Genomic DNA, 22,559 nt, shown 5'->3' with positions numbered 1-22,559 from the left:
CACTTGTACGCTCAACTGCGACTACCGATGAAAATATGGGAAACCGACCAGATGGCTGTAAGTAAAAAGAGTAGTGTACAGTGCATCCTGCTCCCGCTCTATATCCTGTGCTTCCCGGCAAGTGCCGTGTGGCTTTAGTCCAGTAGATCAGCCACAATGCAAGGGACCTAAAAACGCGTTTGGCCGCGCGAGCATCGGACGAGTTACAAAGCGGATTTAGAGCAAACGGTTTAATATAGCCTGAATGTAATGCTGCTATGGTAGCATGTACCCGCCAAATGAGGGGGTTCCTTGATTAATGCTTCATCCCTGCACATGCAATTATTGCCAAGGGCGAGGTAAACATCGCACGGTTTAGAGCGTGTTATGCTACCTTGTCAGCTTTTATAACAGTCACCATGTCGTTCATTGCCTTAGAAACCACCGGGTTTCAAAATAACCGTGTTGCAATGACACGTCCTCACCCATTGATTTTACTAGAGGTCTGGATAGCGCGTTCGGGACAAGGCGAGGGGCTTCACTCGCACCCGCCTCGGAAAGCGGGAATGCGGTATCCAGCTACCTAGTGGAGATCAGCGAATTCGCACGGCTTTTGTACATCTGGACCCACTGATTGTGCAAGACGGACTATTCCACGCGGTGAAAACACCTCAAAGCCAAACAATTCGCAATTAGCCTGACCAGGCCTAACGCTGCGTTTTGATTAGCGGTGGTACTGGAGAATAAATCCCCGGATTATAAATGTGCAGTGTAGACCATCACTGGCGGTGACACGCGTACTAACCCAGCCTCTCGACAAATGTTTCCTTCTGCTGCCTCTCCCTCGAGCCAAAAATGATCGGACTGGTTGGACTATTCTCTCTGCCCACTGAGACACCAACGCATTCGCCTGATTTTGTCTCCATGTCTTAGCTAATTAATTTAATTTAACTATTTGTAGGATTTAACGTCCCGAATAGACACATGGGCTATGAGAGACGCCGTACTGGAGAGCTCTGGATTAATTTATATCACCTTGGGCTCACTAACGGGCGCTAACATCGCACAGCCACAATGACGCCTTTTGCGTTTCATCTGCATGGACACAGCCGCCGTGGCCTGGATTGAATAAAGCAAGATCGATGAGCGTAAGCCACTGACCAAGCGAGAAAAGCGCGTATATTGCCGTCCGGTTATGGCGGCTTGGTGGTGGTGGTGGTGGTTGTGTTGAAAAACATTTATTCGATATATGTACAGGGAGGTGTTCGGGGGCTCCTCCTAGTGGGAAGCCTCCTTACATACTAGGTGGAGTCCCCAGTCCGGGACACTATTGGTATTAGCCGCCATCCGGGCCTCCGGACCAATGCCGGACGCCGGCACTACCCTCTTCCTGGCGTTTCTCTCTCACCTCGCCAGTTGGCGCTGCGGTCTACGGACAGGCGTACATGGAAAAGCGCAAAAAGACTGCTGGAGAGAAAGGGCAAAGAGATGCCGCGATAATGCAGTACAGAGCATTATGGGAGTACAACAGGTATGCAGTGCTTAGAGATATTTGGAAAGCAGTAGTGGTGCCAGAGTTTGCTTTCGGGAATGTAGTTTGGTGTCTGAATACAGAGGTTCAGTCGGGGTTAGAAATAAATGAAGGAGCTGTTGGCAGATTAGCACGGGGCCTATGAAAAAAAACACAAATGAAGCAGGACAGCGGGACAAGGGCTGGACATCGCTAGAAGCACGGGAAGCTTTGAATAAAATACTATATGAACAACGTCTGAGGAAATTGGACGATTAGAGGTGGGCAGTTAAGCTTTTTAACCCTGCATGGGGGAAAGGGATGAGGGGATATAACAATGAAAAGGAAGGTATTCAAATACTTGCACAGAAAGAGCGTCAACTCAGAGTGGCGGGAAAGGCCCAGAAAACTGACCAGTAAGTATGCAGGAAACCAGGACGGAGAAATAAAAAGCTTTAAACGACACATCAAAAACGCAGAGGGTAAGAACTAGGTTAATTCAATGGAGAAAAAGCAGGCTATAGACCAGTTCAGAAAATGGAAAAGAGAAAAGACATATCTGGCATAAATGGATCAGTTATAGCTGGAAAGCAGCGCCCTACTCAAATAAACGAGATCAGGGTGTATTAGGACACGAAGTTATAAGAAAAATGTACAGAAGATTACGATTGTCGGCAATACGAAATTTGAGCGCAGCTCTTCACACGCCCCCTGCCACCGCTGGCAGGTGGCTTGTTACGCTCCGAACCATCCATGGAGTTTCTTACTATTAACTAGAGGGAAAGCTGGCGGCGCTGCACCTCGGCCACCATGGGCGCTCAAAGCGTCATATGGGGCGATGAGCTACTTGGTGCGGGGTAGTCGTTTTTTTTTTTTTTAGGAACACAGAATGGCGTTAGTGAGATGTCCCGTTCCGTCCACAGCGCAGACGACTTTGGCGCAAACGTAGTGCGCAAACGCCATAGTAACGAAAACACAACAGCACACGACGGCAATAAAAAGTTTCTGTTTTCCAAAGTGCCATTAGAAAACCTCTTAAAGTGTTCAAACAACAATTTTTCTTTTATTGCAAACATATATATTTCTAAAAGTGCGCTTGTTAAGCACGAAATATTGGCTTTTGTGGTCTGCAATATTTGGCCAATAGGAGAGCAAGCCATAGCTTAATTTGGGCAAACATTACATTTACATGCTTATTTGCTCGTGTGTTGCAATTTATAGACAGGATATTGAATGTTACCGCATTCTTGATTATCAAACAACGTTTATTTTTTCATCATTTTTTGGCCAGATTTTGTGGCTCTGCAGTCGGTAGCTCTCCGCCCCATGATGCTTAGAGCGTCTATGGTGGTACACGTGGTCTCGAGGAAGCTCCATGCAAACTCCCATAGGCGGGGCGCCAGCTTTCCCTCTACTTAATAGTAAGAAACTCTATGTCGCCACCCTCCGGCACCTTCCCGTGGCAGCTACGCTCTGGTTGTCTGTTCCTTTTCTCTCATCATGGCAGGTGGAGTTTCGGTCTGCTACTACCTGCCAACTCGCCACCTGTCTCGCGCCTACACATGCCAGCTGTCAAGTTACGCCGAAGACAACGGCGCGGAACACATGGAACGGGCGCCTAAGAGATGGTCTTTAAAAGATATTTTTTGATTAGGATGACACATGGGCAGTGTGTGGTAAATGTATAAAAACAATTGAACATCTTATGCTAGGATGTGGTAGCGTCAATTCAGACGTGATACAGGCACAGTAACTCTCACTGGGGAACTATGTTTTAGCGATTACAAAGCTAATGGGAATGAATTGGCGGTAGACGTCAGCAGAAAGCGATTGGAAGATTCGTAGCTCAAAAGCAGGACGGCGACGTAAGGATACAAGTTCAGGATTTCAAATTCGTCAAACGTAAAATCATGTTTATATTTAAAGCAAAATGGTAAGTGTATCGATAATGCCTTTAAATCTGACTGATTGGTTATAGAAATGTAAAGAAAAAGGATATCGAGCATGGTGGCACCTGCCTCCATCCCCATTTAAAGAGGACGCTCCTAACATTTATCCCTTCACTGTGAATACAGACAGACCGTAGGATGAGGTCGACAGAAGAAGACCTCGCCCATGCCCACTATACATCCATATATGCAGTTAGGGCCTCTAGTGCTTTATATTCTGTAAACTTGGCATTTATTGCTCAATATTCGCTACGGCGATGCAAGCCACGGTGACCAGACTCCGTTGTGGTACTCGGGAAAACCTGCAGGGTCAACTGGCTTGTTCCTCGTTGGTACGGCAGATTCACGGTAGAAATCCATGCGTTTCTTCATAGACGCCACAACCTGCCACAATCACAGATGAAGAATACAGCACTCTTCCAACCATCGGTCATGCACAAGCGCCACTATCGGGATCATCAGCATTCACAACTGCCTCAGTATAATCGTCGACTTAAATGCATTTTCGAAAAGTTAGTTTCCATGTATGTTACAGCACGGCGCAAGCGCACGACTTAAGGGGTGAACGTTTTAAAAGCAGCAGTTAAAGTCACTGCAAACCGCCACCCTCGCATTAACCATTGCAGGCAAAAAGGGGACCGTTGCAAAAAGTCGACCCAGTGGGACCGTTCACAATTGATGCTGAAGATTCGGGACGGCGCTTTCTTTTGACGTTCTTTTTTGTTTGTTTGCGGTTGAGGCCTTCAATTTAAAAAAAAAAAACAGTTTGTGCATATCGCTACAGAATTAATCAGAAAAATCTATAATCAAAGCGTGCTGCTGCTCAACTCCTTGGAATTAAAGAGCCATATACCGTATTCACTCACGAAGTGGACGCACTTCTTTTCTCTAAATTTCTAAACGTTTTATGGGAGCGTTCTCTAGGCGAGGTAAAATAACCTTAAAAGAATCTGAAGCGGCAAAGCGAGACAAAAAGTAGGCTGGTAGAATACATAAATCAGCAAAAACGACACGGGTACAATATTAAAAAAGAAAAGCACTCTTCAGCACGGCTTCTATGCTCGAGAATATAGTCAACTTTCATTACAAATCTGTAAGTATAACTGGCGCAGCAACCATATTGCCGCCCAGAATGAACAAATCTAGAGCCCGCTCTAGCATAACTCATAACATTCAGCGCGAACCCCGATAGCAACAAGTTGCTACGTTCTTTAACATATGGCAGATCGAAGAGTGAAACCCTTTGTGACGATGCGTGGATTCTATTTGTCCTGGGATTTCTCGCGGAATATTCTTATTTGCTGTTCGTCTCATGGGGTGAGGTGTCGTAGCCTTGACATTCAAAAGACGACGTTTATAGTACTGCGTAGGTGTTTCGGCGTTCAACAAATGTTACCTGCTGTCATTCATATTGTCAGCAATCCGGCAAAATTGTTCGGGCTAGGGGTGACGAGGGGTTAATAGGGAGGTTGAAAAGAGGCTAAGGACAAAGCCCCGTGCTTTCGACGGTGCCATTGGCTGGATGGTCTCCATTAGGGGGCATTCGCCGCTGCATTCTTGAATTGTAAATTACTACAAGCTAAATAAAATTGATGTACGGCTGACATTACAACAAACCAGCGTAAACAAGAATGGAGAAAAAATGAAAGTAGAGACACACACTGCCACCAGAGTTATAACCGGTATATTAGGAAGTCTTAGAACAGAGAATGCATGCTTCCGAAAGCTAAGCTCAAGTATTTTGTTTGACGTTTCGATGTTCGTCACGTTCGCACATTTAGGCGTATTCAGACGAAGACGCAAAGATATCTTCAGCTTAGTACCGCCATTTGCTTTTCAGACCGAGAACCATTTTTGTAAACAAACAGACATTCTACTTAAGGCCTAGGATCTATAAGCTTGTCACTCGAAGCCAAAAAAAAATTTATGACTCAAAGACATTGTTATATAGGCGAGATGACACGAAGCGAAAACCTAAGGCCCATCTATGGCCAGAGAACGTACTGAAAAAGCAGTACGAAGCGAGGGGTCGATCGTCTAAGAGCGCCTCTATGTTAAAAACGCTTTTTTAGCATACGCAGGAGCCAGGCACTCTAGACTGGGGAAAAAGCCTATTTAACTTGTGCGCATGTTAAGACTCAATTTGAAATAATGCGCACTACGAAGCACGCTTTTTTAGCGTACTTACTTATCTCTTTGCATATGTCTACGCACGCTGTACTAAAACTGCCTTATACTACCTGCATATACATGCCAAACCATATTTGAGTCCGTTAGGAGTGGTTGCAAAAAATATAGTGAGGGCCTGTTTTTATTGTGTCGTATGTAGTTTCCGCTGGATGCTTTAAGGCTCAGTGCAACGTATGTGCCTTACAGTAACGCTTCTCAACTTCCCCGCATAGCGCGTTTTTACTACTCTTGCCGCAATCGGTTCACTTCAAGCCCGTAGCTTGAAGCCGGCCTGATTGATGTAGGAGAACGGTCCCTTCCTGACATTTTATGTGCGCTGCTCGCCATGATAAGCACCCCTGTCTTTTCACGGGGTACAAACACATCGCGTTTGAGTTACAGCTCTGCCTCAAGAGAGCGATGTCACTCGGCTTTAACTACGGCACAAATGAGCTTGCATACTGAAGGGACTTCAGTCTGGCTCAGGTAAAAGAATTTCACTGCGAGTTTACACTTATTAAAACCGCGTATCGCACGTCTTGAGCACAATCCAATTCCTTATATTACATCCGACAACAACAATCTTATCTTTGTGCATGCATCTGGCTGCTCCTTGTGATTTCACAGCGAGAGCTGTTAATGCTCGTTCCCTGCGATGGCCGCGTCCGCCGTCCGCAGAGTGACGGCTTCAGAAGTGGAGAGAGGAAGGAAAGAGGGGAACGGGAGGAACTTCCCATTGGTGCAGCACTCAGAGGTGCACCGACGCGGCACGTGTGCGCGCAGCTGGCCGGCGCCTGAAGCCCATCTAGCGCCATAAAGGCGGTCCGCGCATGCGCACAGATGGCGCGCACAACGCTTTAAGCAGTAGGGGTAGCGGAAGCGATACGCGCTTCAATGGGCTGCGCCTTTTCCTCCCCAGAGCAGCGGTAGCAGCGGCGAAGAGGGACGAAGAGGCTTGAGAGATGGCTGCGACTCTAACGGCAAAACATTTGTGGTTCTCTCTCTTCTACCGCCATAGATACTCAACGCTCTGGTGGCCCACACGCGTTTTGAGGCGGTCTTATGATAGGGATCGAAGCGCCGACCTCGTGAAGATCCAGTTCGCCATTTTGGCAAGGCTGTTGCCGATATGGAGTCGAGGGAAAGCCGAAGCGGCGATCTAACTGATGGTGAAATTGTGTTGCGGAGCCGTAACCACCTTGTGAGAATTTTTGTTCAACTGTGCTAACAGTGCGCCCAGCACAGATCAACCTGCTCATAATGTTTCACATGAATACCATCCCAAAGAGAAGTGTTTGCTCCCGACTCCCTTATAAAATTACCCAAAATTTAGCCGAAAGCAACCAACGTCCCCCATACTTCGTGCGTCATCAACACGTATGTCTCTTCCTCCGGCTGTTGCAATACAACTCCGAAATTTTCCACACAATCCAAAACCCCTCTTAAGTCTCGGGAAAACCCTTGTCGAGGACCATCTAACTTGACTAATAATGAACACTCACATTCGGGAGTGAGCTGGCAAGATTATTCAGCTCACAGGGGTCTTCCACGATATCGAAGAGGTAGACAGAGGTGCTGGAGGAAAAGTTTTCTCTGTTTCCTGCGCCGCACGTCAGCGTAGCTCTACGCCTCCAGTCCCTGGGAAAGTGTAAACGATCTGTTTTGTACAGCTTCCTGAGCACGTCGGCTGCAGTGGACTGGGCGAGAAGTTTGTCCAAGTCCTGGCACTGACTGCTATTACCCGGTATTGGGTAGCGCTGATTGTAGACACGCGTACCATCCAAGACAAGCTTGTAGCGCGAATTTCGAAGCGCCGAGGAGTTTTGAAATATGTTGTCATAGTTGTACAACACCTCGCTGCGAGGTGACTGCTGTCCGTAAGACAATTGTCGCCACATGTCGTGTCCGTCCAGCCCGGGCAAATTCTTCGAGTTGCCTCCTGAAAACGCATATTTAATAAGGCAATTTGCAACGTCCGCATAGACGTGTTTGACGTCAGCATCACTCCTACTGCAGACAGACTTAATACCACTGCATTCTCCTTCCAAGCCTGCTCATGTGACACATGCATATATGTCCTGATCTGTTCCTCTCCTGTGCTTTCGCTGATCGCACGTTATAAAACTAAAGTGCATAAAGGTGTTTAAGGACGCAGAAAAACTAAAACCAAGAAGCATTCTTATTGCTATGGGTTCCTTACTTTTTCATGGAACAGTCACTACCATAAAATAAAGAAGTCCTTATTTTTATCTTTTTGGTGCACCTATACCCTCCACAGTTGCGATGGTTTCGTGGCAGTTAGGACGATCATATTAAGTGCATTAAGATAAAATCTGTATGCACATTCCGCAATGTGTCAGAAGTCAACTAGTCAGTTGCTTCGCCAATACAGTGTCATGCACACTGTTGTAGTCTCTTCTCTTTCGAGGTAAGTTGCAGCCTTCCTTGCTCAGCTGTCGGCCGTGCCTATGTGACGTGGAAGCTGAAACAGAATAAATAGCGTATACAAACCGGCGATTGAATAGAACGTGGGCAGCCAGTCCGTGATGTGCATCAGCTGGTCGGACACCCTCCGTTTCCGGTTTAGCAGGGGACTCCATACGAAGGCGGCTGCCCTTGTACCTCCCTCCCAGAGCGAGGTTTTCGCTCCCCGTAGCGGCCAGTTGATGCCTCGGTTTTTTTGGTAACCCCACACGGCGCCGCCATTGTCGCTGCTGAAGACGATGACCGTGTTTTCCAGCATGGCGGCGTCGCCTAAGGCCCGGAACACTTGGCCGACAGGCTGGTCTAGGGCGTCTACCATGCCTGTAGTGTAGAGACCGTGAGAGAGCCCTTCATTTCCAAGCATAGATGTAATGTAATGCAGGTAATGAAATATCTGAATGGTGTATTTTGAATGGGGAACCAAAAACGGGCTTAAGTGTCCAAAGGAAGGTAAACATGGGTAAGGTTTATTCACACAACACAGGCGTTTGACCTTTTTGCTTCCGGTTCCAGAGAAGCGATGTACGTTATACCGCGTCGTCTTGATCGCGTGGTGCTGGTTATGTTCTTGCATCATGTTCTTCATGCGTGTTTAAAGAGGCAACATGTTTAAAGAGGCAATCTGAAATGTGCATTTGGCGTCGTCCATGAGGCACCTAATTCAAGCGTAATAATTTATCATCGGACATCATTCGTTCACCATTCGCAACCGCTCAGACTCGCTCTGCCGACACGTATATATCCGTTATAGTGGAACCTATCCTGATACGTCATTTTTCATATTGCGCCGTCTGAGGTGTTCATTCATTAAGTTACTGTAGTAATCTACCTGTACGTAAATTTGCATTCCCCTTACGTGTCCAAATACTCCAGGCAAGAGTGAAATCAATGTTTTGAGGAAAATTTCTCACCGACCTACTGTTTGTAGCAACAACTCCGGAATCGTTAAAAGGATATAACTCCCGGCGCAAAGCAGGTATGCATTGAAAACAGGCATGCCTTTTCGCTCCCGAAGTGGTATGAAGAAATCGCGTCAGGCGATAGCACAAGCAGAGTGCAGGCATGCAGGGCCATCGATTGGGTCGATGCTGTTCTAGAGGGTGTTGTATACCTCAATCTCATGGGAAAAATGAAAATTCATAGCGATGGTTATAATCATAACAGAAAACGAATGCTGGCACCATATTGGGACAGAAAGTCACTTGCCAATTCATATGAGCCGCTTGTCTGCACGCAAATGTGTCTACAGCATGCCTGTGGTAACGTCTAGCTGCTTGCCATTGATGTAGCAAAGGCACCGAAAGCAGGATATTTATGAATTTACTGGAAAGCCGCAGCAAGACTATAGCGCTCAAAATGGCCCACGACGACAGTCCCACATTTGTGAGTTAGGAGTTTACCTTAACAAGATGCGAGAAATTATAAAAATCTCCTTCGTCCGAAACTCCCTGAATTGAATTCCACGTGTCGCGATAGGTACGAATCACAACTTTCAGCGGCACCTTATTCCATGAATGCGAAAAGCTGATAATGACGTACAGTTGAAACAACGTTTCATAACGAGAAATTGCTTTGTGAGGTTAACGTACACGCCCAACAAATGATGGAGTAACTGACTGACTCAAAACTTCGCATGAACCTCGCATCGACGCGCATAACGATTACACTTGCCGGCATAAACCGTTCTGTTTCTCTCTCCAATGTAGGGAAATTTGTCCACGTTCTCCTGCGGCGCCTGGAACACTTCAGGGCCTGTTGCAGAGTGCGTCGCCTGGTAGCTCATCACAAGCATGAGCGGCTGGAAAGAAGAAAAATACAGCAACGTTCAGAAAAAGTCGTAGGAGCATCAGCGTCACCATGGCCTATGATAGAGTCTTATAGTTACCAATATGTGGCATTGAACCTCGTTTGATTTAAGCTAAACGCGGCTGTAAGTCTTATTTCTTGATATAGGATGCAAATACGCGCACATCATGAGCTGCTTCACGATGGCAAAGCACAGGAGGTGTGAAAGGTTTTCGCTATCTAACGTGACCCTATTATAAGACCGATCACATTATGGCCGGCTGGAGGTGTTCGCGCAGGTGGGCTTCTCGGCAGTGCCATTGCAAAATTCAAACTTCTAAGCTATTTACACAAGAAAAATACTTGCCCTAAGCTGTTGGCATTTTCTTCCACAAATAAACTGAATATCACGCTATTAGACAACAGCCACGCACGGGTATGTAAAGGACGCTTAGAAAACTCCAGTTTTTTTAAGTTCTGCCTATTTATGGCATTTCTGGGCAATGCAAAGTTCGCCCGGGGACAAAAGACGAATGTATTAGTGAGAAAATTCGATTTTAAATTTTCTCGTCACTCGATTCACACGCGACGTCGAAACCTAAATGCACTCCGTTAATCGACATTTCGAATTGAATAGGGATGTGGCTAAGCCTCTGGGATCCGCACACAAAGAACTGTCTTCACGCACGCAGTTTACTGGCGAAATCGGCCAGTTATTACGTCATCTGTATTTCATTTTTGTTTTGTTTTTAGCGTTAAAAGCTTCGCTTTAAGTTAAATTAGCGTGTTGTTAGAATGCTGTGATCTGTCGGTAGAGGCTAATTTCACTTTGGCCTCAGGGTCCCTTCAACCAAATCAGAGGAACATTCAACTGAATATCATTACGAGTGTTTAGTTCGAACTACAAGATCAGTACACGACTTCCATACAACAGATCATGAAGTAGAAGAGCCCTGGAAGTCACCTCAGAGCTCTGAAAGTGTAACAAGTAGGTTGACAGTTTTATGACGCTCTAGATTTGAAGAGCATGAACGGTCTTATCTTTCCTCAAAAGAGAGGCTAAGTCTCGTATACCTTCGACTTGGGCCGGTTTTCGATTATGTACTGAGCCCTTCTTGTGTACAGCGAAGTAGAGTATTTTCCGCTGTCTGGCCACCATGGCTCCTTGTTCAGCCAGAAGTCGAGACCTGTGCGGTTATCCTGAAAAAGAAAACCATACGCATACGTGTAAAATGAACTCAGAGCTGTGCTAATAGTATACAGGCTCAGAAAGTAAAAAAAAAACAGTAGCTTAACTGCTGCGGTCGTTCGGGGAGCTTTTCAGCTTGTCTGCATGTTAAATAACAGCTATAACTATATAGTTTCTTCGTAGGATGTCGATTCAGCTTGTTTCGTGAGATTTCGGCGCCAAATTAGTAAGAATGATAAATCTTCGCTCATTCATTGATACTGAGCTGTATTCTCACAATATGAGGCAAGATCTTTCCATTTCGAAAACGATCTCATGTCATAGTTTGATCAGTTGTGGGTCCCTTTAAACGTTAAAGAGCGCACAGCCCTTTACGATATTCATGTGATCTGTACTTTGAATTTCACCTCGTCTTTAAAAAGAACAAAAAGTTAAAAGCGCTTTCACGTTCTCCAATGGCAGTAAAGTGGCGACCAGCCTTAGTTTCTTCATCCTGAATGATACTCCTCTGGGTTGTTGGATGAATCATCCTGTTCAAAGTTGGAAAAATGCACCCGAATGATGTGAATGTTAAACCTGTGAATTTTTTTACGTACAGATGTCATGTTGTGGGAATAGTAATCTTCCTCTCCGTAGTGGCATCCATAGAAGCTGTCGAAGCCCCGGTAGAGCGGTGTGACACTCTTAGTGTAAGAGCCCAGGTGCCACTGTTGAAATGAATGGGACGTTGCCGTCAAAGATGAGAATCTTTCATACTTTTCACCCCCTCTTCCGTAGCAAAAAAGGTGCACTTGCAGACATAGAACACATCTATGGATATATACAAGGTGTTTCAAAAAAGCCCGCCGCAAATATTTAAACCTGGGTTTTTTTAGATATAAAGCTGACTTTCGGGGCATAGTAATACCAGTGTGGCGGACGTCACAAAGGTGAACCGTGTTAGCTACGTAGCTGGTTAACTAATTTCTGATAGTAAAATTTTTAACTATCGCAGTGAGGCACCAGGTTGCAATTGGAGATTTTCAGCAGGCCGTTAGCAACAGGTATTTCTGAATTTGGAATTTCGAAAACGCGATTAGCCTCGCCCCTGTGACTCAACGAAATTTCGATGTGTCGTGCAAGAACACGACGACTTTCGAAAAGCGCGTGTCTTTGTCAAGCGCTAAACAACACCCCCAACTCACGTCCTTCAGTATAATAGTTCTTTTTCAGAGCTGCATCGACTTCAATGTCGCCCCCAGCGTATTGAAACTCTGCCAACAAAGGAAATTTCTAACTCTTTTTAGTTTTACAGTAACATCTATAATTCTCAATAATTACTTAACGTGTTACAGCGCGAGAGGCATAACTAACTCAACAACATTTACACATATCGCTAAAAGCAAAGTGCATGGAGTTCATACGCCCGGATAGGAGAGACGGGCGCCGTACAGTTGATGCGTTCGCACCTTTCCAACGAGGTGAGTCTGGTAACCAAGTTCCTTTAGGTACTCAGGCAAAATCCGCACATTTGTGGGCAATCCCCAGGGTTCAGCTGCGTTAATCGGGACGCCTTGCATGCCTGAAACGCGAAGACAGCGACGGAAAAAGAAAAAGAATGCATTGAAGTGAATAAGGTTCTCTAATTTTGCTAATTAATTATTGTTTGATTTTAAATACGCGCCTGCGTGAGGTGATCAAGGAAATCTTGATGATTCAAACTTTCCTGCCTCGCTATCACGGAAATCTAGATTATCCAAACTTAGCTGTCTTCCTAGCTCACTGCACTTAGCTCTCCGTGTTTCCCAAACTAACTGATAGCAGCCAAGGCTTATTCCAAACCGACAAAAGAACACTCAAGACAAATTGAAGTTTGTCTATGTCGATTGATTATTACGTTATGACGCCAAAGAAAGAGGCTGATTTCACGGAAAGTGGAGTTTTTATGAGCTAGAAAAGCGAAAAGAAGTACAGAGAAATCGCCGCTGCACCTCGCTTTCACCGCTTAGTTGGGTGACGTCAAAGCTTTCTTTTTTTTTTTTTGGCGCTGATCTCTCTAAGGTTGAATCACACCGCCATTACATTCCAGTCAATAAAAAATGAGTCATTTTTATCACTGACGTCACCGGTTAGAATAATGCCGATAAAAAACTGCATCATATTTAAATTCACTTTTCTCAGCAGCAAATCTGTCTTTGCTCCCAATCAAAGATTAATATAGAAATTAAGAGGCCTAAAGGTCGTCGATTTTTACTGAAAAAAAACTTGGATGACGCTGTCCTAAGTGCTCCTGTAAGGAAACACGTAGTGTTCAAGATCTGCCACAACTGGCGCGCTTGGCTGCGCTGTAGACAGGGCAGCCACATAAAATCCTCGTCCACCACTGGCGTATAATTAAATCTGGTTGTTATGAGGTCGTAACTGATCGTGACCCGCCGCGTCACAACATCTCCGTATTTTGTATCTACTGTGTTGCAGTCACACGTGTCCTGTGTTATGAATATCAGAGCTCCTTCGGTATCGTGGACTGCTATTCGACTATTGCACTCTTTTACAGTTGGTATCGCCGTAATACACGACCTGTGCGTATCGGGTACAGCCCCGTCATGAGAGCTGCTCTGGAAGGAGTGCAGTACGGCTGGACGTAGTAGCTGTTGAGTATGATGCCATCCGCCGCCATGGCGTCCACGTTGGGCGTCGGAATCTGAGAGGACCCGTGGAAGCTTACGTCTCCCCATCCCTGCAGCATCGGGTTCATGTTATGGATAACAGTGACTCAATAATAATCGGAACGTGGCACTCCTTTTGTTCGCAGTTCTTGTTAAACCTTGCAAAAATTACTAGAAGAAATGGTTTCAGCAGGCTTATCCCGTTGGAGCTATCCGTCTTCAGTAAATGTCATTATCTGCTCCGGAGATTCGGTACCTGCCTAAACCTGTCTTTCAGCATGAATAGTTCAGTGAAACATTGTGAGCAGTTTAGACAGAACAATGAGATAGTCGGATTTTCTTGCTGAGAAACAATCCAGGCTGCGTTCCGTTTACATTAATATTATTCGTGTGTCTAGTCTCTCATCCACTGGAACCGTATCTCGATAGCTATCTGCTTTCACGATTTACGCCAAGAAAAAAAGAATTCACAGGGACACCTGATGCCATTATGCGTTGGCAATGCGATGGCATTTGAAGTACACGATTACTTTACCGAAAGTGACGCCACTTCCGATCTGATGAGGTCAAATTTCCTCCAGCCAATTAGAATGCTTCTGTCTGGTGACGTCGTTTAGTTGCAGGCAATGGGAATGCTCCGGTCTGATGACGTCAATTTCCTCCGGCCAATGGGAATGATCCCGTTTGGTGACGTCACTTTTCTCCAGCCAATAGACGAATTTTATGACCGACGACGCGCTTAGGCCCCATGGTGTTTTTAATGCTCTCGCATTAATAAGCGTTGCGCTGAAAAGTGTGCCTACACTCTCTTTCTCGGTGAGTGCGATGAGTGGAGGCGCGAATGTAGTGGCTTTTGCGGGGTTTAACGTCCCAAAGCGACTCAGGCTATGATGCACGACGTAGTGGAGGGCTCCGGAAACATTCGACCACCTGATGTTCTCCAACGTGCCCTGACATCACACAACACAAGGGCCTCTAACATTTCGCCTCCATCGAAATGCGACCACCGCGGCCGCGATCGAACCCGCGTCTTTCAATTGAGCAGCCGAGCATCAAAACCACTGAGCGATCGCGGCGGGATGAATGCAGTGGCATTAGTGATTTTTTTTATTTATCAAACGCAAACTTTCGCGCCTTGGCTGGCAGCCTGTAGCCCGGAATGCAGAGAGCCCACTCACCAGGTCATCAGCAATGAAGACGACAATGTGCGGCTTCTCTTCGGCGCCCTGCGCCGACGGTGGCGAGAACAGCAGAAGCACCAGAATGAAACCGCCGGTTTTCGCAGCCCTGTCAACGAAGTGAAGACAGCACTATAAGCTAAATATTTATTGTCGCTCTAAAATTATTTCATTTTTCACTGTGTACGGACAGAACCCCACTGCCTTGCGATTGGAGGTTTTCGCTGACATATCAATATGGAGACAAATATTGCGTTCCGGCTTCAGAGAAGCGGGGAAGTGAGGAGCTCAGTTTCACAGAGGAAAGAACTAGATGGTTTATGCTTTAGTCTGTACACACCACGGCCTTGTCTCCCCTCCCTTTATAACTTTCCCCCGCCACCCTTCTTGGCACAAACATACGCGCCCAAGTCCTGAATCTTTCACATGCACGACGCATCCTATTCTAAATTTGTCATTTGTTGCATAGAGCATTGAAGCCAGCCCTGTCATGAAGTTCAAGCTTGTAGGACCGGCGTTCCTGAACCTACAGATCTCGACGCCTACCCCGCTTACCAGCCTGCCCCGCGGTGGCATGGAAAAACGGCCACAGAGGCCATTTAAGGGCTATTTAAGGGAGGGCGTCGGATCGCCACCCTTTGGATTTACCTCAACATACAAGAACCCCTGGAATTGTAAGAAATTAACGCTACTGTTTTGTATTGCCCTGAGCATGTGTCTGCTTGCTCTCGGGCAGAGAAATCACTGGCTACCGCTTACAGCAAATGAAGCCTCTCGGGGAAAGAGGAGCTCTCAGAAATATCCCGCTACACCTGAAACCTCGATCCCCGCTCCCAGAAGTATCAACAGCCACCCACGTCCCCCCCCCCCTCCCCACCCCCCCCCCCCCCCACCCGCCCCCATTTTTTTCCCCGCATTCTTTTTCTAACTGACTGTGTCATCATAAACTATACATTCTGGGGAGTACGAATTCCCTACTTTTTCGCTACCTTAACCGCGCCTTAAAGCATGCAAATGAAGGTGCTTACGCCATTTGTACGCACCCCTGTCGCAAGCTAGCCTGCAACTTGACTAAAACATGTAAGGTAAAGGGAAATGCTTTGTCACCACCCAGAATGCTGTACAACGAACGGTTGCTCAAAATTTACTGCCACCACATCCGCTCCTCGGTTCAAGGCCATATGAAACACACGCAGAACAAGCTACGGAAGGGGGTAGTAAAGTTTTCGCTTTAAAATCGCGATCAAAAACATGGTTTCGCATTCATCCGCGTAAGCATACTTATGTGCCCCCAAAGTTTTTCTTTTTACACAAAGAAATCATTTTTTAGCGTTCCAGTAACGTATTCGACCAAGATGTAGGTTGGTATCACTCAGCACAGTGAATGAACGCACTCAATACGCATTTCATTTCCACTCGACCGAACGTACCGAGCGAGCTCAATTGAGCCTTTGTTGAAACTCAGTATAGTTTTTCAATTGAAACGCGGTAGTCAATTTGTTATGATAACTCAATGAAAAATCTCAACACCAGGCTAATTACGTATTCAAATGTTCTATTGAGCAGATTGAATTAAGCGCCAATTTAAACTCATTAAGTACCTTTTTAAGAGGGGCAGCTCACGACACCTCAATTTCAGAATACAAGAAGCGCGCACACCTAGGCATGGGAGGCCGCATGCAGGACAGCGCTCTTCTGCGACATCTTGCAGTTAAGACAACTCTTCCCAAATGAATTCGTTTAGAGAGAAACTTGTTTATCAGTGCTTAACTATCGTTGATACAATCTTTAATTTTCATGACCGCAGTGTCGCAGGCCCACGAAGCATCTAGCGCACGGCTGCAAACTCCAAACTAGCTACTGTAGAGCATAATCTTTGGAAACAAACGCGAGAATCAGAAACATGTGTAGCTTACTTACATCCTGTAGAGAGAGCGTGCTGTCTTCTCCGAAGGCGGTTGCAACATGCTGAGGTAAATCTCTTCGTGCGTAGTCTCTTTCGCTGGCAATATCACCCTACCACGCTTTTTTTTTTGTTCACCGCATTCAGTACCTAGCTGCAAACGATCAGCCTCGTGCATGAGGCACATGTGCGGATTAAAAACAGCCGTCGAAGGGCAATAAAAGTGCCATTCGGGCCCATCTATCTACACTTTCGTCGGCACTTTGATAAGCCATGTCAAGGTCACACAAAAATGAGTAAGGGGAATATATAAAAACATAAAACGGAAGTCCGGCAAGCAAAGCAAAACTCTACAAGGGCGAAAAATGGCTGATGTACGCGTTTACAAAAACGAATAAAAATACAGCAGACTACACTATTTTTTTTAATTGGTTTTGGGGGGAAAGGAAATGGCGCAGTATCTGTCTCATATATCGTTTGACACCTGAACCGCGCCGTAAGGGAAGGGACAAGGGAGGGAGTGAAAGAAGAATGGAAGAAGGAGGTGCTGTAGTGGAGGGCTCCGGAATAATTTCGACCACCTGGGGATCTTTAACGTGCACTGACATCGCACAGCACACGGGCGCCTTAGCGTTTTTCCTCCATAAAGACGCAGCCGCCGCGGTCGGGTTCGAACCCGGGAACTACGGATCAGTAGTCGAGCGCCCTAACCACTGAGCCACCGCGGCGGGTCTACACTATAGCGCCGTTGAAAAGTTTTGGATGCGTAACGTGGCCTTCCAGCAGGAGTGCAGTGAGTGATATTTGCCGATCAAGAAGTAGCACTACGGTACGACCAATATTAGCACTGCATTGACTACCTCTTTTTGATTCGCTAAAACTCGTAGAAGATTGTTGAATGGCGTCCATGGCGCAGTACGCTTTTAAAAGGATAAAGGATCAGAAGAGCCGACCAGTAATCCCCTTGGGGCTCTGCTTTTTGCTACGAAACGATTCGGTGCAAACACCGCTAGCAAAAAAAAAAAATTCTTTCTTTCAAATAAATTCAAAAAAAATTTTTTAAGTAACGCGACAGCACTCATCGCCCGCATGTGCCTTCCGCAGTTTAGTGCACGTTGAGGAATAATTTATCAAGCCCCTAGTGCACTCGACATAAACGCTGTGGTCCATATAGCACAGCGATGCTGGTATAGTGAGAACATTCTATATTAGACTCACTGTCTCTGTTCTTTTTAACATCTTAACATTTGGGCCCCTCAGTCTGCTGCGACGAGGCGTTGTTAACGAAGAGCAAGGCTATTTAGGTTGGCTGAAGATAAACGACCTACACTCGCTACACTTCTACATCCGGGAAACACGTTTCGAGTCCAGCCCTAAAGGTACTGAACAAATGCCCTTCCCTTCTCCTGGCCTACAACCACCGTGTCGGCGGCTTCAGACCGTATTTTCTGATTCCCACTGCGCATAAATGTGATTTAACTACATGGTGCTTTCATATAAACCATGCGAGGAGTTGCACATTGAAGAAACATTGATGGCTGGAAGTGCGCATGCGCACACTGTTTTTTTTTTTTGTCATCTCGAGTTCACGCCGAGCTATTGAGCTATTGAGTGCGGGCTGCTGAAATTCCCTGACTGTAAACGGGCGCCATTACGTGCATGCATTTTCCATTACACGCGCATCGTGTTATTCGGTCGCAGATCGTTTCTTACCGAGAGTATATAGGTCCTGCCGTGGCTCTCGGCATCTTTGAAAGCCAGAGTGAACAGCATGGCGCAAAACGGCGAAATTTTTTGCCTGCGTTGCTTTCGACTGTCCTCCTCAAAATGAAAACATGACAGCGACACATTAAAGTTGTATTATAGAAGTAGCGCCTGGCAAATATGCAGAGCATCTTGCGCTAATGATTTCGTAAGAGCAGAACTACTTAGGTAGTGTAAACAATCATCCCAGCCAGAGCTGATCTCGATTAGCCGCAATGTCGAAGTATTTGATAATAGTTTCCGCAGAGAGCCAGCGTTCGACCAGGACATGGCAGAGGCTGTCGGGCCGTTTCGTTACCGTGCTCAGTGTGCGCTGAGTGTCTCGGTGATGAACATTTAGACGGTTAATTCTCACCAATTTAGGCAAGTACTCAGCCCAGGCGTAATATCAAACAAAAAATACCTCTAAATGCCACATCTGCGAGAAATTTTGAGTGCCCAGCGGTATAGCCGACAGAATTTTTAGTCAATTTTCTCTGAGCCACATAACAGTCAGTATATGCAGCAACGTATGCCAGTACATGTGCCTAGAGTTCTGGAAAGCTCGATTTTCGCGGGTACAGGCTAAGCCCTAGACGAAAGAGAGCACCCACTAACTAATGCTATCAGTCAGGCTCCTGCATTTCCCGCGTCCTATACAGATGCGCCGTCAGATGGCGTCACCACCGCGCCTTAAAAAATAATATTAATAATAATTGGTTTTTTGGGGAAAGGAAATGGCGCAGTATCTGTCTCATATATCTTTGGACACCTGAACCGCGCCGTAAGGGAAGGGATATAGGAGGGAGTGAAAGAAGAAAGGAAGAATAGGTGCCGTAGTGGAGGGCTCCGGAATAATTTCGACCGCCTGGGGATCTTTAACGTGCACTGACATCGCACAGCACACGGGCGCCTTAGCGTTTTTCCTCCATAAAAACGCAGCCGCCGCGGTCGGGTTCGAACCCGGGACCTTAAAAAAGAGAAAAATTGCGTTCAAGCCGCACTTACGTCCGCACAGCTTTGCGTCGATGTCAGAATCGAAGCCTTGCGTAGGCTGTACACGGCGTCCGTATACACGTCAGCACGAACTAGAGCAGCGGCGGTGTGCCATTCGAAGAATAAATGTTGGAAACATGACGGACAGGATGCGCAAGTGAACGACCAGCGGCACTCTGGCTCAGCCAGGTGCGTACACTGCGGCACATGCGGGGAACGAGGTGACTTTTTTTATTTGTTTACAGATTTTCTTTTTAAAAACTGGCAGAGATATGTCCGGTGTAGTCTGTGCAAGTGGGTTTTACAGCAAGATGGACGTTATGTTTGTGATTGAACTCAACAATTAAGCACTTGAATAACTGAAATTACCTAACCAGCTTTTTTAGTTTTGACTTTAGCGGGCGATGTTATACAGCAGACATGAAGGCTGCCAACATCGAAGGTTAGCCCGCTTTGCAAAATTTCTTCATCAGAAATGTGGTTCGAAAATCTCAACTTCAAAGTTACGCATTTTAAAGTTGATTGAGTTGGCTTTTCCGAGCTGCATAGTTATAAAAAGGTGTCGCTGAGCGCAGTATCGCTGCCGAAATCCCGTTTACTGCTTAATACAATACAATACAATCTTTATTCAACATCTCAAGGATGTTTGGAGTACAGACAAAAAGCCTGACACAGGCTTGACTAGGCCCGCACCCCAATACATGGCAAACAGAGGCAGTGCATGGTAAAAATATAAAGAGGAAAAAAAAGAGAAAAGAAAACACAGCATTTGGATTTTGGGAACGCAATCTGCAGCTACTGCTGTAATAATAAAAAATATATATATAAGTGCATAAAGCAGACTAATAAGTGACAGTGAAACATACGCCAGTCCAAGTTGTGCATACATCAATAAGACATACAGGTAATGAAATTATTACATAACATATAGAAGCGTGCATAAACCTAGACTCCCGTATAAGATAGTTGAAATATATCTGGTAAAAAGTAGAGATACAGAAGTAAATGCAAAAAAAAACAAATGGTTCCAAAGAATAAGAAAAACATGTTCACATTCTAATTCCATACAAATTTCTTTCGTAGGTTTTTCAATGAAATAGATTGTTTATCTGTGTTCTTGTCCTTCAAGAAATCATTTAGCATTGTCGGCAGTTGGAATTTCAACATTTGATTTCCATAACCCGTACGGCATTTACTCACATTCCATTGTTCGGGCTTGCGCGTTGGGTAGGTAGGAGTGTGCTTTTCCAGTCCGGCCAGCAATTTTAATGCATTTATATTTTTAGATTCTTCTAATTTATATTGTTTAGACAGTCTATAGGTGTACAGTACTCACGGATTGAAATAGGACATTCGAAGCGCAAGCCTTGCAGTGCCACGCAGGCATGTGCTAAACCACAGGCCGGCTCATTGGCGACTGGAAGGAACAATTCTGCTTTGTAGATGTTCTCCCCCTCGTGCCATACCACAATGCACCACCTTGGTTCCATGAGCATCTACGGGCGGCGCTCCATGAAGCGACGGCCACGCGCTCCGAATGTCCTATTTCAATCCGTGAGTACTGTACATAGATTCTACACTAACAATGTTCAGCTGCCTGTACATGTCCTTCGTATGGCTTAAATAGGGTGCTTTACAAATTATGCGGATGGCACGTTTCTGTAGCAAGTGAAGATCATTAATATTATTTTTGCTTGTGGTTCCCCATACAAGTGCGCCGTAGTTGAGCGTGGATGAGAATAAAGAGTTGTAAAGCAGAATATTAACTGCTCTTGGAAAAGTAAAACAATGACGCCGCATGAGACCAACAGTTTTCGAAAGTTTTTTGACGAGGTCATTTATGTGCTGATCCCAGGACAAATTTGCAGAAAAAATAACACCGAGCGACTTGAAACTCTGCACAACCTCTATCTCTATACCCTCAATTAGAATTGGTGGTAGTACATAAAGTTAATTTTTTTGATGAAACATAACAGCCTTGGTTTTTCCAATATTTAACTTCAACCCATTTTTTGCTGTCCAGGTACTAACTATACGAAGTGCACGATTAGCACGACGGGACAAATTGTATCGTCTGCATAAATTATGTACTTGGCCGTTGGGTCAGTGTTTACTATGTCATTTATATATAAAACAAATAGAAAAGGACCTAGAATGTTTCCTTGCGGAACGCCTAGTTTAACCGGTTTTACGGTGGAAGAATGCCCTGTTATCACAACACACTGTGATCGGTGTTCAAGGTAGGATGAAATTAACTGAAGGGCTACACCGCGAATACCATAACACTCCAACTTTTCAATCAGTATACGGTGACTAATATAGTCAAAGGCTTTTGTAAAGTCAAGGAAGACACCAAGGACCATGTTTTTGTTTTCAAAACTTTCCAGGATAATTTCTTTTTGCGTAAGTAGCGCTAATTCAGTGGACCTATTTTTTCTGAAGCCATATTGCGCGGGAGCTAAGATGTTACAGTGATCGGTGAAAGAAGTTAGTCGTTTGAGAATAACTTTCTCAAGTCCTTTCGAAAAAACTGGAAGTATTGAAATCGGACGGTAATTAGAAAGGTTGTTTCGGTCGCCCTTTTTATATATTACGGTTACCTTGGCACACTGCATACTCCGGGGGAACACCCCTGATGAAAGGCAGATGTTGAATATATGCACCAATGTATGGGCAATTAAGTCTATTACATGTTTTACAGGCTTCACTTGAAGGCCCATTATGTCAGTGGAGGTGCTGTTTTTTAGGCTCGCAAACGTAGTTATTATTTCAGTTTCCGAGACCGGCTCCAAAAATACAGCTTGTGGGCAAGAAGGTTTCATGAAAGTTGAGTAGTCTCCGCCGGACGACACTGAGGCCAGAGAAGGGAAGTGGTCATTGAAAGTATTTGCTAATCTCTCCCCTGATATTTCTACGCCATTATTATCTAGCTTTGTGATCGTCTCCGGAGATTTGCCGAAAATTTGGTGCAATCTACGCCAAACCTGACCTGATTGCTGATTCGAGGAAGTTAAAAGATTATAGTG

At 45.5% G+C, this 22,559-nt stretch overlaps 1 protein-coding gene across 1 annotated transcript in view; it reads right to left on the bottom strand.

Annotated features, from left to right (window-relative positions):
- LOC144124305 (uncharacterized) overlaps positions 1–19,518 on the bottom strand; it is a 44,143-nt gene extending 24,625 nt beyond the window's left edge. Inside the window, exons 1-10 of the mRNA XM_077656940.1 lie at positions 16,812–19,518; positions 14,892–15,000; positions 13,625–13,784; positions 12,514–12,626; positions 11,662–11,772; positions 10,951–11,076; positions 9,763–9,889; positions 8,119–8,412; positions 7,110–7,546; positions 3,689–3,822 (exon numbers count right to left, since the gene is read on the bottom strand). Of these exons, the coding sequence (XP_077513066.1) occupies positions 3,689–3,822; positions 7,110–7,546; positions 8,119–8,412; positions 9,763–9,889; positions 10,951–11,076; positions 11,662–11,772; positions 12,514–12,626; positions 13,625–13,784; positions 14,892–15,000; positions 16,812–16,981 (1,781 nt within the window). The 5' untranslated portion in view covers positions 16,982–19,518. The remainder of the gene's footprint in view (positions 1–3,688; positions 3,823–7,109; positions 7,547–8,118; positions 8,413–9,762; positions 9,890–10,950; positions 11,077–11,661; positions 11,773–12,513; positions 12,627–13,624; positions 13,785–14,891; positions 15,001–16,811) is intronic.
- Between the last annotated feature and the right edge of the window lie 3,041 nt (positions 19,519–22,559).

The sequence above is a fragment of the Amblyomma americanum genome, chromosome 3 (genome assembly GCF_052857255.1).
Source record: "Amblyomma americanum isolate KBUSLIRL-KWMA chromosome 3, ASM5285725v1, whole genome shotgun sequence".
NCBI lineage: Eukaryota > Metazoa > Arthropoda > Arachnida > Ixodida > Ixodidae > Amblyomma > Amblyomma americanum.
The sequence above is the reverse complement of the archived record's forward strand: the minus strand, read 5'-3'. Positions and strand labels throughout refer to the sequence as shown.